This window comes from Mus caroli, unplaced genomic scaffold, assembly GCF_978045245.1.
Source record: "Mus caroli unplaced genomic scaffold, Mus_caroli_1 scaffold_7, whole genome shotgun sequence".
Taxonomy (NCBI): Eukaryota; Metazoa; Chordata; class Mammalia; order Rodentia; family Muridae; genus Mus; species Mus caroli.
The window spans coordinates 105877549-105894945 of record NW_028227262.1 but is presented as its reverse complement, the minus strand read 5'-3'; the positions used below and the strand labels follow the sequence as shown (position 1 = coordinate 105894945).

Here is a 17397-nt window from a genome sequence, read left to right as displayed (position 1 = left end):
CAAGATATAAGATACAATTTGATAAATGCATGAAACTCAAGAAGAATGAAGACCAAAGTGTGGACACTGTGCACCTTCTTAGAATTGGGAACAAAACACCCAGGGAAGGAGTTACAGAGACAAAGTTCGTAGCTGTGATGAAAGGATGGACCATTTAGAGACTGCTGTATCCAGGGATCCGTCCCATAATCAGCTTCTAAACGCTGACACCATTGCATACACTAGCAAGATTTTGCTGAAAGGACCCAAATATAGCTGTCTCTTGTGAGATGATGCCGGGGCCCAGCAAACACAGGAGTGGATGTTCACAGTCATCTATTGGATGTATCACAGGGCTCCCAATGGAGAAGCTAGAGAAAGTACCCAAGGAGCTAAAGGGATCTGCAACCCTATTGTTGGAACAACATAATGTACTAACCAGAACCCTGGAGCTCTTGTCTCTAGCTGCATATGTATGGAAAGATGGCCTAGTCGGCCATCAATGGAAAGAGAGGCCCATTGGACTTGCAAACTTTATATGCCCCAATATAGGGGAATGCCAGGGCCAAAAGAATGGGAATGGGTGGGTAGGGAAGTGGGGGGCGCTATGGGGGACTTTTGGGATAGTATTGGAAATGTAATTGAGGAAAATATGTAATAAAAAAAAAAATTCCTAGGCAAATGGATTGACCTGGAGGGCATCATCCTGAGTGAGGTAACCCAAACACAAAGGAACTCACACAATATGTACTCACTGATAAGTGGATATTAGCCCAGAAACTTAGGATACCCAAGATATAAGATACAATTTGCTAAACTCATGAAACTCAAGAAGAACGAAGACCAAAGTGTGGACACTTTGCCCCTTGTTATAATTGGGAACAAAACACCCATGGAAGGAGTTACAGAGACAAAGTTTGGAGCTGTAACGAAAGAATGGACAATCTAGAGACTGCCATATCCGGGGATCCATCGCATAATCAGCTTCCAAACGCTGACACCATTGCATACACTAGCAAGATTTTGCTAAAAGGACTCAGATATAGCTGTCTCTTGTGAGACTATGCCGGGGCCTAACAAACAGAAGTGGATGCTCACAGTCAGCTATTGGGTGGATCACAGGGCCCCCAATGGAGGAGCTAGAGAAAGTACCCAAGGAGCTAAAGGGATCTGCAACCCTATACGTGGAACATTATGAACTAACCAGGACCCCTGAGCTCTTGACTCTAGCTGCATATGTATCAAAAGATGGCCTAGTTGGCCATCACTGGACAGAGAGGCCCATTGGACTTGCAAACTTTATATGCCCCAGTACAGGGGAATGCCAGGGCCAAAAAGTGGGAGTGGGTAGGTAGGGGAGTGGGTGGGAGGGTATGGGGGACTTTTGGGATAGCATTGGAAATGTAAATGAGGAAAATACCTAATTAAAAAAAATAACAAAATACTGAAAAAAAACAAAAAAAAAACAAAAAAACACCCTGCAATCCTAGGAAGAGGAACACAGGTAGATGTGCCCTCAGAACCTCAGCTCTGCTGACCATATGATCTTGTCCAAGAAAGGAGAGATGGATAGGAATTCAAGTGGGGTTCCCAGTGCCCGTTCCTCTAAGTGCAAGGCCTACACTGCAGTTCTACAATGTGAACATGGTTCTGGTTCTGCCAACCAGCTTACTCTAAACCCTACATGTTTTCTACACCCATTCTCCAATCTTCCCATGAAGGGAAATTTATGGGGACACTGGAATACAAAAACAACTTCTCATGCAGTTTCTCGCCAGCTGACAGTTAAGAATGTAGACACAATTATGAAATATACTTTGGGGGTGACAAGTTTCCTTTAATACAGAGATATTTCAAACAAACAATCTAAAATAGAAACTCATCATGCTTGGCCTTTCACCTTTTTTAGCTAGAAACAACTGGTGTCTCAAGAATCTCATAAGAAACCCCATTCAGTCAAAGGAGGGCCTTACTGTCCTTGTGTGACCTTATGGCTCATAGCTTCATCTTATCAGACAATAGCGCCATCCAAGGCATCTTTGGAACCACCCTGACATTGCACTTATAAAAAGATCGAAAAAAGAGAAAAAGGATTCTTAGCATCGTTTTAGGTTGTGAGTTGAGACATCAAAATGTTTAATATAGCCACTTCTAAGACACATGGGACTCTTCTTTGAAAAGTTTATACCCATGCTCTTAAGTGTAAGCCAGATTTTTCTCCTGAGCTAGTCTCTCTTTCCATCAAGCCTGATGCTTGAATCTATGTTACGAATATTTAAAAAATAGTTTAATTTATTTTTTGAAATTATAATGTATCATTTCCCCTTCCCTTTCCTTCCTCCAAACCCTCTTACATAATCCATCCTTGCTTTCTTTAAAATAGCTTCTTTTTTGCATTGTTGTACACACACACACACACACACACACACACACACACACACAAACATATACTCCTAAATATAACCAGCTGGGTCTGCATAATGTTACTTGTATGAATATACTCAATGCTGATCCTTTGGTATTGGATAATTAATTTCTATTTCTATCATCTGCTCATGACTGCTAAGATCATATTCAAAGATAAATAAAACAAGGAAACTATTCAGTTAAGAAAAGCAGCATTAAGAGGGCTATCTCAAGGTTTACATTAGTGTAAGTGCCATTTGGATGTTTTACCATAAAATTTGTAAGCAATAGGAGACATTGCTGCTTTGGTTGCAACATAGTCATCAACTCAAATGACATGGCCTATGGTGATATGTTGCCAAACAATGACACTGACCCTAGTGTTATTTTTCAGGATCTTTGTCCATTAATACAAACCTCCAATTTTAATAAATTGAAAACCACAACAGAAATATATAAATGACTATCTGCAACCACAGACATAAGTGATTTGTATAAGTGTGTATAAAGAAACAGACAGATACTATCTTATAACTACCTTTAAAACATTTGGAAAAGACTCAACAGTTAATATTAATTGTTGGTCTTCTAGAGGACTCAGGATCAATTCCTAGCATCAATGTTAAGTGACTCACGACCATCTATACCTCCAGCTATTGAAGATCTGATGCCTTTGGCATCCTTGGGTACCTGTACTTATACGTACATATGCACCTGCAGTTAAATATACATCATTAAAAAGAACAAAATCATTTTTAAAACTAAAGAAAAAACCCAGCTCGAAATATATGGTAATTTGTAATTGTTCCCAATCATTATTTTTTTCAAGAAATAAAATTAAAAGAGCCATATGTTACTCCAAACTTTTGACAAATGATGCCAGATTTTTTTGAACAATCAACAGAAGGTAATTTATTTCTGAGAATTCCTTCCACGGAGCAGGAAGGGAAAAAGGTTCTGTCAGGAACATACTTTATGAAATAGAATGGCCATAAAGAACAATGCCTCTGATTAGATTTAGCTGTAAACTGACTTCCTGCAGCTGCTAAAAGTGATCTCACTCTAAGAATTTATTCCAAGCTCAGGAATGACCTGACAAACACAGCCCTTTGCATACATATTTGTCCCTCTTCTTGTACCCCCAAATGATTCAAAGCCACACACGATAACTTTGAGATCTGAGATTTACACCATTTGATATCCAACAAACTCAAGTATATTACTAAAATAATCTACCCAATAATTCAAGATAAATATACCCTCACAGTCTGTTGTGTAAGGTTCTTTAATACCAAGATTTCTAGAGCAAATACTCTTTTAAATGTGCTAATCATTTCTCCCATCCATCTTTTTGATTCAAAGTTCCAATAGTATTGGCCTGCTTACAAAGCTCAGTGATTTGACTGTATAAATACTTTTTAAATAGAAACTTACAGTAGCAAATGCCTAATCACTGCTCAGGGTACACTGTACAAAGTAAGCAGAACCAAGTACTTCCTCTTCCCAAAGGAAGGCTTGTGCAGGTCTCCTTCCCATGTACATTAAAGCATAGTGAAAACTGCATTTCCTATCTGTTCCTGAAGTACTTGAAAATAGTGAAAACAAATCCCATCACTAAGGCAAGTTGTCACAGGGAGGTGGAATTAACTATTTTATATAGTGGAGGTTATTGTCTTGAAATTTATGCTCAAATTCTTGACACCAATATACTCCTCCCCCACCCACATATATACATATACATATATACACACACATATATATATAGTCTTGTCTGATAAAAACATCTAATAAGACTGACCTAGCATTTGTAATTTTTTTACTGATGCAGAAAATGTAGGCCATTTATATGAGTCTTTTCAATCAGTTCTACACCCCTCATTATTGACACCTTCCGGAATTTTCATCAGTTCTAATTTGTATAACTAACGAACATCCAGAGGCAGTCTGTGAGAAGCAGTGGCAGATGCAACTAAAAGGTAAATGCAGGCCAGGCAGTGGTGGCACATGCCTTTAATCCCAGTACTTGGGAGGCAGAGGCAGGCGGATTTCTGAGTTCTAGGCCAGCCTGGTCTACAGAGTGAGTTCTAGGACAGCCACGACTACACAGAGAAACCCTGTCTCAGAAAAAACAAACAAACAAAAAAGGTAAATGCAGGAAGAGGATGGTTTGTAGTTTGCTTTTTGTTGCTGTTGTGAACACCATCCGAAAGCAGCTCAGGGAGAAAAGAGGTGATTTGGCTAACATGTCTGGATCACCGCGTATAAGAGAGTGAAACCAAGGTAGGAACTCAAGAAGGACAAGAACTCTGGAGACAAGAAATGATGCATAGGCTGCTTACTGACTTGCTCTCTATGGCTTGTTCACCCTGCTGTCTTCTACAGCTCAGGACCACCTGCCCATGGGTAGCACAGACCACAATGGTGAATTCTTAAATCAAGAAAATATCATAACAATTTTGCCTACAGGCCAATTTTATTGAGGTATTTTTGCACCTAAAGTTCCCTCTTTTCATGTGACCCTAGTGGTGGGGGGTCTTCCCTGGATCTTGTTTGATGACAGGGCCCACAGAAAGGATAAGGAGTCAGTGAGGGGAGAGAGGGAGTCAGGCAGTGGTTTAGGGAATCGTGCAGCTGGAACTGACCAGCAACCAGATTGATTCTTTATCTACACAGGTTTCACACAACAGAAACAGACTAACAATTATCTAAGAAGTACAGATTATGTGTTTGAGTTTTCATTACATGTCCAGGTTTACAAGTTCAGTCGTAATAAGAAAGTACAAACAAAACAGATTTTATTTTTATTATCAGCCCTATAACAACAACTTAAATAATCTAAAGAATGTCACCTCCAAAGCAAACACACATTATATGACAGCCTGCTTTTAGGCTAGAAGTGTTTGTAGTTTAAAAGCGCTCCAAACAAACAAAAAATATCTGAACCAGTCTTTATATGAATAGCAAATACTAATACCTAACTCATTTTACTATATGTTGCATCATCAGTGCTATAAAGTAGGGGAAGTTTTAATCAATCTATCTTATTTACTGAGTTGTATTCCTCCAGGGGTGTATCACGTATGACCCACTATCTTCAGAGAGCTCTAAGCTTATTGTAAAGGAAGGGCCTGTAACTGTCCTCCTCGTGAGTCAGTTTGTCAATTGTCTCTGCTTACCCTGCACCAAATATACTGGTTGAGTTTGCTCAAGAGCAGATGCCCCAAGAAGATGCCCTGGAGTAATGGCTTCATCTACTATGTACTTATCTGTGCTTAATGATCTCCGGAGCATAAGGAAGGCTTCCAGCCAGGGCTGGAAAAAAGTTAATTTGACTTTTTTTATAAAAAGACTCAGACATAATTTTCTCAGAAAAGGACATAAAATTAATCACAATGCAGAAAGTCCCCAAGAATGGAAGACACAGAGACCAAAACACAAAAGTAGGAGATAGGGATGACAGTGACTGCACTCAGCTTTCTGGAACTAACTGTGTCAGTCAGCTGTGCTGGTTTAGTGACTCTCGACATTTCTAGTATACATGCCTGTGCCACCCGAGCTTGTGTCAAGTTCAGAAAAATTAGTCAGAACGGATGTGATAATTGTGTTGAATAGATACACAAATACATAATGCCCCAGTCACTAGGAGATTACACATCAGCAAAAAACAGCAAATACATTACTGATACACACGAATATGAGCGAATGCACAAATATTTGATTTGGGGGCGGCATTTGTTTGTTTGTTTGGAATACTGGGGGACATGCCATGGTGTGCACATACAGGTTAAAGGACAACTTGCAGGAGTTAGCTCTCTCTTGCTACCATGTGGAATCTAGGGCTCTACCTCAGGTTGTCATGTGGGTACTAGAGACCTGAACTTAGGCCTCCCATACTGATTAAGCTCCCTCCCAGGCCCAGGTTATTTCAATTGGATTTTCATCCTGGTTTACATGGAACAGAGTTTAATAGGGATAATTGGGGTCACAACAGTCATCCTCTGGGAAGTGTGGCCAATCTGCTGATAGGGGACTTGCAAGCATAGAAAAAACTAAAAGTTTGAAAAGGGAACTCTGTCCAGGGCTATGTCTTGTGCATTCTAGAGAATCACCTCACCTCACCACTGAGTTATATCCTCTGCTCTGAAATCTTCACAGTGAGAAAATTAAGGCAAGATGTGTTCTGTGATTCTTACTAAACAAACTTCCCCTCAGTCCTATCACTGAACAAGTATACTCAGCAGAGAACCTTTTGTATGAATGCAGCAGCATCTCTGAGATGCCTGTCTTTTAAATTATAGTAATCCTTCCTATGCATTTCAGCAACCTAAAATAATGTTTACATAAAATTAACCTGTAAGACTTCCTATTCAGATTTCTGTATGCATCATTTACTCAGAACGAAAGATGAAAACAACCCTCACCATTTCAAATATCATTACACAGAACGCCATCAAGTCATAGTTGTTTCTTAAGACTGTTCTGCAAATTAGCCTGAAAAATCTCTAAATCCCAGTCATGAATAACACATTCACACACAGAGACACACATACACACACACACACACACACACACACACACGTTTCACATTTAGCACTGATGTACATAGTATATGCTGTTCTCAAACTATTAATGAATTCAAATCTAAGTACCTTGCTCAGAATAAGAAACATTTGATAGGAATTTGTATACAAAATAATGTAGCAGTCTGTCATAAAGGAAACTCAAGCTAAGTAATTTTAAGCAAAAATAAATATTATTTTTAGATATGAAACATTATATTGCATATAATTATAATAGTACAAAAATAATATGTGCAATTATGAAATATTTCTTCAGCATTAACATACTTAAAATCTGATTTTACAAGTGAGAAATCCCTTGCTAAAAAAAATAAATAGCTCAGTCTCAGTGCCATCTCTGTTGAGATATCAATGAAAGAGCATTAATTCAGTAAGTTTTCAGATGCTCATTAGTGCAACAGATATTAGAGGCATGCAAAGATGATTAAGTGTGAGTACCAAAATCGAGCTGTTCACCACCCAGTGAAGGGTATAAGGCACATCTTCCCAAGATAAAATGAGAGAGTAAATAATTAAAAAGCATTATGCAAAGTTAGGAAGCAATAGATCACTAGAAATTTATAATCTAGTAAAGGGCATAAGTCCTTACAACTCTAAATCAAGGTAAAATGGGAATGGGGCACTGAGATTTATAGGCAGGAGCATAATGAATGAGATAAGTTGGATCAGGCCAGAAGAAGAGGCGTGTTCAGGTACACACTCAATGTTAGCTGAACACTGGTATACAGACAGCACTACCACAAGAAATGCTGGTGCCCGCCATTAATACTACTCAATAACCAGCACAGCATAGGGTTTCCAAGCATTGATTCAGAACAGAACCTGCATAGCTGTGTGCACAAGGTAAGCCATAAGACAAGGCTCAAACAAAATAAGAGAGTAGAAGAACATGGCATGTTTAGGACAACGCTCTTTGGGTGGAAATCAAAGAAAAAATTAGACGTAACTGAAAAGATAACCATAACTCAAGGTAAGGAGTTTAACTTTTGCCCATGAGAAACAGGAAAATCTCCCTCAACAACCAACCACATAAGCACATACAAATATGTACCCATATGCACACATCACTGAACTACAATGGTCCCATGTCTCATTATTATACTGAATATTTTCTCTTTATATAACCCTACAACATAGTACGTGAGTTTTTCAATACACTATTCTAGCATATAAACAACAGGTTAAATCATGTGTAGTCTAGCTATGCCGGGTGTCCACAAATGACACAATAGAGCAGTGGATGACCTGAAACTGGAGATAGAGATATAGTGGTGAGCCACCAGATACAGTTGGGAATCAAATTTTGAACGTGAGTCCTCTCCAGGAACAGCAAGTGTTCATAACCACTGAGCACTCTCTCTAGCCACATGCACTCTGTTTGTTAATTGCATATATGGCATCAAGCCTACAGATGTGATTTCAAGTCCTAGAACCCACACAGTGAAATGAAATAACTGACTCAGCCTAAATTGTCCTTTGAACTGCACACTCAGTCTGAGACCACACAAGTTTGTATACATATACTAAATAAGCAAGTAAGTAAACAAATGCTTAAAAGTATGTTTTAACTATTTTTCAAGAAATTAGGTGACTCCCATGAGTTTATTTATGTGTCCTGTATTTTACTACATTGATCTACAGGCTTGTTTCCATGTCAGCACCACTTTGCTCTCATTACTGTGGCTCTGTAGTGCAATTTTAGATTGGTTATTTTACTGTCTCTGTCGCTATCCTTTCTGCTACAGATAGGCTTGCTTATCCACTCCCTCTATATTTCCATATACTTGTTGAGATTCATTTCACTAGCCTTGTGTTGCATGCCATTGATATTTTCATAAAGATTTCACTGAATCTGTAGATTCTTTTCAATGTCAAAGAAAAACAAGAATCTTCCAAACCTCAATGCATTTACTAGTAAATATTAAGGCAGAAATTCACGTAAAAATAATTAAAAATAACAATAACTATACTCCAAAGTAGAATCCAATAAAGAGTTGATTCTTTGAAAAAAAATAGAAAAGATAAACAAATCAGTCAAAGAGTAGATAACCCATGGTAGTCAAATGAGAGATGAGAAGGGGATCAGTTGATAAAGTCCAGAGAAAGAGAGTGTATCATTAGTAAGTACTTCAAAAATTTACATTCCAAACACCTGAGCTATTCACAATAGATTGGCAATACTGAGTCAAAAAGATATAAGTATTTAAGTAAATACACAACAGTTAAGAAGAATGAACTCCTCTTAAAAAGTCAGGGAGGAAAAGAAGTACAGGGACAAATGGGGGTCACTGCTAACTCTTGAGAGAATTGTTAAGACAATTGGCCCTCACTGCTTCATAACATAAGAAAGGTGAGGGCCAGCCAGATCCTCCGGAGCTCCAGGGGACTGGACCACCAACCAAAAAGTACACATGGAGGACCCATGGTTCCAGCCCCTTATGTGGCAGAGGATGGCCTTGTTGGACATAAGTGGGAGGATCAGCCCTTGGGTCTGAGGGGGGTTTGATGCCCCAGTGTAGGGGAATGCCAGGGCGGGAAGACAGGAGAGGGCATAGGATAAGGGGTTTCTGGAGGGGAGACCTGTATAACATTTGAAATGTAAATAAAGAAAATATCCAATAAAAGAAAAAAAAAAGATGGGGGCACTACCAAACCTATTCTATGAAGTCAGTATTAGTCTCATTACAAAACAGGTTGAGCACACACAGGCCACATTCTCTGTTTAGGGGTAATTTTTCTTTGATACCAAGATGTACTGTTAGATTATTAATTTGAGATCTGTCTGAAATCAAAACCATTATAAATTATATGAACGTTAAAATGAATCTCTCAAATATTCATTTTAAAACTCATTATGTAAGATAGCTGGGCAACTTTCAAAGAAAGGGAGCTTTTGTGTATCACACTTACACTCACTTGAACAAGAAACTGCGGGTAAGTGAATAATAATCTCTATTGTTTTAAAGAGAGGACTCAATCGGCAAATTCAATGAAACTCCTTGCTTTATAGGAAGAAATAAGTAACAGAAACTTTAATTTTTATCTTTTTGTTTCTTCCTACCCATTATCATCCTAATTACCATTCTTTGCTTTTGCAATAGGAAGACATATTTGTTTGCTTTTTACTTTTTAATCAAACAAATTCTGGTAACTGAAGGTAAGTTGATTTTAGGAGAAGAGCAAAGGCTGATAGATACTGAAGTAAGGTGGCTTGGACTTGAGGCATTTACTAGGGGGAGTAAGTCATACACAGAACTACAAGTACTGTCTGACTATACTGCAGAAAGCACCTGAAATACCCTGACAGTTCAGGGAATGGAAGCTTCCAGAGCTGGTGGCATCAGAGATGAGGAGCCCTAGACAGAGTAGTAACAATGACATGGGAGTGAAACAAGACAAATCAGCTCAGAGGCCTGTACTAGTGTGTCCATGCGCAACAGCATTGTACTGAAAGATTAGCAGTGTGCTGAAGGCAAAGTCTCAGGTTTACTGCTCTGATGGCAACAAAATGTAATCAAATCCTGAGGAAGGATGTGGTTCCAGTGCAAAACTAGAGCTACCGGTGGGAAGATGCTCAGCTTCAATGCCAGCAACTCGGCCAACCAAAGCTACCTAGAATATCACCCAATTGGAGAATGAAAATTTATCTTTCAAGGTTTTAGAGCAGTAGCCTAATATTCTAAAAGTACATAGTGAGAGAACATTAGATACACTCCTTCCTAATAAGGTGTATTTCTGTTGTTTAACAATATATTTCCTGTGTTCCACAATAACTAGTCATTTCATTTCTTCTAACTGAAAACAGCTAATGTTAGCAGCCACTTTTCTGAGTCTTCTGACTCAGTGCACCTCAGAGGCACCAAACCCAACACCATGCCACAATTGTGCTGAATATCTTCCCTTGGTATTCAGACATCACTTCCTTCCTTCTCTTGCAGTCCACCATCTCTTCTGTGCATGGTCCACAGCCCAGTTCCTATCAAGAGTGCTGCCTCTTGAGGTCCTACATCACTGCATCCTCCTGGGTCTCCACGAGTATTTTGACTACCTCACCTGCCACCCTCAATCTTCTCTCTCAAATGGCTCTGTTGAGGAGCAGGGCAGGTGGCAGGCTAGCCAAGGCGGAGAACATACTCCTATTTTGTTTAGGTGCTCCACGAAGGCTAGTTTCATCATAGAGTGATGTTCAGAAGCAGTGTGACAAGCAGCCGAGGTAACACATCAGGACTTGCCTCTCAATCAAATGGAGAGGGACCCAGCAATGACTCACTTATGCTGCCCTAGGTAACCCTGTTGTCCCTAAATAACTGTGATATCACCTGTTTCCACCTTGGTCTTCTCTTCTACCTGAAATGTATAAAGGCTTCATGTTGTCTTCAACTGGACATTGGTCTTTAAAAAAAATCCATTTGGTTGAATAATTACAGGGCTCTATATTGTATATGTGCTTGCTAATGAATAAAAATATGAAAAAAAAGAAGTCATTAAAAACCTCCCAACTAAAAAAAGCCCAGGGCCAGATAGATTTAGTGCAGAATTCTACCAGACCTTCAAAGAAGATCTAATACCAATTTTCCTCAAACTATTCCATAAAAATGAAACAGAGGAACACTACCTAACTGGTTCAATGAACCCACACTTGCTCTGATACCAAAACCACACAAGGACCCAACCAAAAAAAAAAAGAGAGAGAGAGAGAGAACTTCAGACCAATCTCACTTATGAATATCATTGCAAAAATACTCAATAAAATTCTTGCAAACTGAATCCAAGAACACATCAAAGCCATCATAAAGAAAAAAAAAAAATCACACGATCATCTCCGTAGATTCAGGGAAAAGCATTTGAAAAAATACAACACCCCTTCATGTTAAAAGTATTGGAGAGATCAGGAATTCAAGGTCCATACCTAAACATAATAAAAGCAATTTACTACAAACCAACAGCCAATATCAAATTAAATGGAGACATACTTGAAGCAATCCCACTGAAATCAGGCGCAAGACTCTCCCCATATCTATATAATATACTACTTAAAGTGTCCGTAAGATCAATAAGACAACAAAAAGAGAACAAGGGGATACAAATTGGTAAGAAGAAATAATAGTATCATTATTTGCAGATGATATGATATTATACATAAGGGACTTCAAAAATTCTACCAGGTGATAAACAACTTCTCCAGCTGATAAACAACTTCAGCAAAGTGGTCAGATATGAAATTAACTCATGGATTGGCAGACTTAACATAGTAAAAATGGCCATCCTACCAAAGGCAATCTATAGATTCAATGCAATCCCCATCAAAATCCCAACACAATTCTTTAAAGACATGGAAAGGCAAAATACCCAGAATGGCAAAAACAGTTTTTAACTATAAAAGAACAGCTGGGTGAATCACCATCCATAACCTCAACCTTTACTACAGAACAACAGTGATAAAAACTGCATGCCATTGGTACAAAGACAGGCATGTTGATCAATGGAATAGAATTAAAGATTCAGAAATACAACCACACACTTACGGTCACTTGATCTTTGACAAAGATGTCAAAAATATACAATGGAAAAAAGAAATAATCTTCAGTAAATGGTGCTGGTCTAACTGGTTATATGTATGCAGAAGAATGAAAATAGAACCGTATTTGTCACCCTGTATAAAGTTCAAGTCCAATTGAACATCAACATAAAACCTGATACATTGAATCTAATAGAAGAGAAAGTGAGAAAGAACCTTGAAGTCATTGGCACAGCAGGAAATTTCTTAAACAGAACTCAAATGGCTCATGCTCTAAGATCAACAGTTGATAAATGGGCCCTCATAAAACTGGAAAGCTTCTGTAAGTCAAAGGACATAGTTGAAAAGACAAATCGGCAACCTACATATTGGGAAAAAAAATCTTCACTAACCTCACATCCGGTAGAGGGCTAATATCCAAAATATATAAAGAACTCAAAAAGTTAATCACCAAAAAACCAAACAACCCAATTTTTAAAAATGGGGTATAGAACTAAACCGAGAATTCACAACTGAGGAATCTCGAATGGCTGAGAAGTACCTAAAGAAATGTTCAAAGTCCTTAGTGATCAGAGAAATGCAAATCAAAACGACCCTGAGATTCCACCTTACACCAATCAGAATGGCTAAGATCAAACCCTCAGGTGACAGCACAGGTTGGAGAAGATGTAGAGAAAGAGGAACACTCCTCCATTGCTGGATTGCAAACTGAACCACTCTGAAAATCAATCTGGAGGTGCCTCAGAAAATTTGAAAGAGATCTACCTGAAGACCCAGCTATACCACTCTTGGGACTATACCCAAAAGATGCCCCAGCATGCCAGAGAGGCAAGTGTTCCACTATGTTCATAGTGTCCTTATTTATGATAGCCAGAAGTTGGAAACAACCTAAATGTCCCACAACAGAAGAATGGATTCAGAAAATGTGGTTCATTTACACAATGGAATACTACTCAATTATTATGAACAAGGACATCCTGAATGTTGCAGGCAAATGGATGGAACTAGAAAATATCCTGAGTGAAGTAACTCAGACTCAAAAGGACATGCATGGTATGCACTCACTAATAAGTGGATATTAGCAAAAAATGAAAATAAATAAAACCTACAGAATACCCAAGATACAGTCCACAGAACTCAAAAAGTTCAACAAGCCGGAAGTGCCCAAGTGGGAGAGAGAAGAAAGCAATCACAAGTGGGGAGGGAAGGAAGGAGGGACCTGGGAGGGAAATTGGCTAGAGCAGGTATAATGAGAAAGAGGGGAACTTGATCTGGTATTGGGTGAGGGAAAAGGACCCTGAGGGCCAGCAGAAAGAATGTAAACAGGCAGCCTCAGGAAATAGGAGGTTAGGAGGACCCTCCCCCAGAATGTACCAGAGACCTGGAAGGTAAGAGACTCCCAGGACTCAAAGGGAGGGATCTTAGATAAAATGCCCAACAGTAGGGAGGGGGAATTTATAGAGCTCATTTCCAGCAGGAAGACAGGACATGAAGTGAGGGATGGGGTTGCAATCCAACAGTCACATCTCTGACCCATAATTGTTCCTGTCTGAAAGAATTACAGGGATGGAAGTGGAGAGGAGCCTGAGGAAAAGAAGGCCCAAAGTAGGATCCAGCTCAAGGGGAAGTCCCAAGGCCTGACACTATTACTGAGGCTATGGAGCACTTATAAAAAGGGATCTATCATGACTGCCCTCCGAAAGACCCAACAAGCTGCTGAAAGAGTGCAGATATTAGCACCCAACCAATGGACAGAAGCAGCTGACCCGTTGTTGAATTAGGGAAGGCTGAAAGAAGCTGAGGAGAAGGACAAACCTGTAGGAAGACCAGCAGTCTTATTTAATCTGGACCCCTGAGGTCTTTCATACACTGGACCACCAAACAGCATACACCAGCTGATATGAGACCCCCAAAACACATAGAGTAGAGGACTTCCAGGTCTGTTCATTCAGAGATGAAGCACCTAACCCTCAAGAGGCTGGAGGCCCCAGGGAGTTTAGAGGTCAGGTGGGGTGAGGGAGGAGAGGGCATCCATGTGAGATGGGGTGTGGTGGGGAGAAGGTGTGGGATGTGGAGCATTTGGAGGGTGGATGTGGGGGGGAGTGGCGGGGAATGAAATATGGAATGTGAAAAAAATAAAAATAAAATCAAATTTAAAAAAAAAGAGAGAGAGAGAGAGAGACCAGCCTCAGCCCACAATCTGTAATTTGGCCTTTTAAAGTTCAGTGTTTTGTTGGTGTTTTATTTTGTTTTTCATTGTGAGGGCTTTTTGTTAAAAAATACAATTAAGAGGAATTATGTGTAGTCACCTGTATCCAATTAGTTTTACTGGTTAGGGCCTAGAAGTAATGAGATTTATTCAAAGGATTTAATTCCCATGCAAAGCAGTTAGTTTCACTTGTCACTTCTAGGGACTCTACCCTTCCCCAGGCCAACCATGTCCCAAGGAGTCAGAGCAAGAATCACTGCAAGCATCGGTCCAACCTGAAAATCAATGAGTAGTAACTACATTGCTTCACTAAACATCTTCATGTGTCGACAAACAATTGTAAGACAAATTATCTACATTTCTCAATGTGTTCAATAAGATTATTTGTAAATTTGACTGGGCATAACACCTGTGATCCCAGTACTCAGGAGGCAGAGAACTTGTGAGTTTGAAGTCAGACTGATCTACATGGTGAGTTCCAGGACAGCCATGGCTATGTATGTAGTGAGAACCTGTCTCAAAAAAACAAAACAAGAAAGCCAAACAAACAAATTATTTATAATGTGATTGTTATTTTTGAAATTAATTAAAATAATATCAAAACTAATGTTACTTGTTTCCAAAATCACTAATGTTTTGCTTTGAAATATGAATAAAAGTGTTCCCTTTCTTCTTTGCTACCAGTGCTTGGCTCAATTAAATAAAATACCCAGTATAAAGATGTGTAATTCTTCATAATCATTTCAGACGGTTCTCATAATCATGAAGTAGGTGGAAAGTGCTGAGTTAATTCTTGCCAAGTCCTGCTTTTAATTATGTTCTTGAGTTGTGTCTACCATTAGAGAGGTAATGTTCAACTGCCACGTTCCTGATCTGTGTCTACCATTATGAAAATAGTGCTTAAGTGCCAACTACTTGGTAGCAACCAGGCTGTAGGCACAAGTCAAACAATGCCCAGTTTATAATCTGGGCCCCCATGGCATGACTCCCTATTCTGAACTATGTGCCAAGGCACATTTTAAAACAACTTGGATGTTTTTCAGACATTGTCCATGTCAGGTATTTGGTAGAAAAACTTGCAAAGTTGTGTAGTAAATAAGCAAATGAAATTTAACTGTCCTAGGCTGTCACTATTATTGCCTTTTTGATAACTGCAGCCAGTCTCCAGACGTTAGCAATAGCATCTGATCTCAAAGGAAACATGACTTCTCCACAATATGCAACCAGCTGCTCTCAACAGCACTTCCAGTATTAGAAAGCTGATGTTAAACATTCTGATGTTACAAAGAAAAATACATGATTTCAAACCACATATGTTTAATGCCCACACAGGGCCTGTTATGCCATAATATTTTTATTTTTGTTTTGGAAGCCAAGTAGAGGATTTCTCAAATACCAACCCTTTCAAAATAGCTACTAACACATACGAGAATGAGAATGACTGAACAGTATATTTACAAACACTGAGTTTTCACAAACTGTGTACTCAAAACTATACCATGAAATCTTGTGTTTCCAAAAGAGTTGGGCCACAAACACCTTCACATATAAACTAGTTTGAAAATCTATCTCTATCAAATGTGTTCTCTCATTGAAAAACATCTCACCATACAAAGATCAGGAAACCAAGACATTGCAGAGAGCAATTTATTAGATAAAGTCTCAAAAATATATGTCTGTAACTCAGAAGTAATTAAGAAACAGTAAGTCATACTAAGATTTATTCAACACTAATATAAAACCTCACATTTTCTACAGCAGACTATTTCTTTTCTAGGAGTGTAGTTGCTTTTTTTTTTTTTTTCATTTAAAGTGTATTAGTCCCAATATAAATAGCCATTTTAGGGTTTTTTTAGCCAATCTTCAAGTCCTCAGAAATTTCAATACATGATAATGTGACTTAACTAGGCTTTAAAGTAATAGAATACAAATTTTAAAAACAAGACTAAACATGATCCTAATTCTAAGAGATCTCATTCATAGAAAGAAGTAATAGATCATGGTTATACAGCTCAGCCCTCTCACACAGGTGGTTTCCTATGATGAATATGAAGAAAAAGAATCAGTCACCACAGAATGATTAAAAGCAAGGAGCAGCAGAAGTGAGGACCATGTAGACCCTGACTTGCTGGAACTTACCTTTCTCTCTCTCCTTCAGTGAGATCATATAAGTGGTTGGCACCTCCATCAGCACAGGCTCTTAAGAGAGCTTCAAACAAAAAGAATACAAATCATGTCAGTAAAGATGGCAAAGCATAGTGTCACGAGAGCATCACTAAAGAGCAAACACTCAGAGCATATTGGCACACTACCCTAGATTATGACATTTACCTTATGGTGTGTCTATTCTTATTACAGGTGACTCTACATAGGAAGACAGAACCACCCACAGACCCTTTGCATCTTCTCCAGTCCATCTGAACAGAGGTGGAGAAGATATGATGCTACCTGTTCTACATTCTACCTTTTTCCCTCTTTTATTACAGAAGCTGGGTTCAGGATTATAAAGACAGCAGGCTAGAGCTTCTGACAGCCAGTTGCTTTGACTATGTTAACATGCTGGCTTTGGAATTCTACTGGGAACAGTGGTATATTCAAGTGACAGCCTGTCTCACTGTTCTGTGCCTCTGTTTGTCTTCTCTCTAGAAACATTGAAGATCTTCCTTTTCTCTGATGTCTTGAATTTCAAAATTATGCCTGAGCAG

The 17397-nt window shown here is 38.9% G+C and overlaps 1 protein-coding gene across 5 annotated transcripts in view; it reads right to left on the bottom strand.

Moving 5' to 3' along the window:
* Window positions 1-17397, bottom strand: part of Tpk1 (thiamin pyrophosphokinase 1) — a 328195-nt gene that overhangs the window by 211756 nt on the left and 99042 nt on the right. For all 5 annotated transcript variants that reach the window (XM_021164683.2, XM_085840651.1, XM_085840653.1 and 2 more), the window contains one exon: window positions 16832-16901. In XM_021164683.2, coding sequence (XP_021020342.1) covers window positions 16832-16901 — 70 coding nt within the window. The remainder of the gene's footprint in view (window positions 1-16831; window positions 16902-17397) is intronic.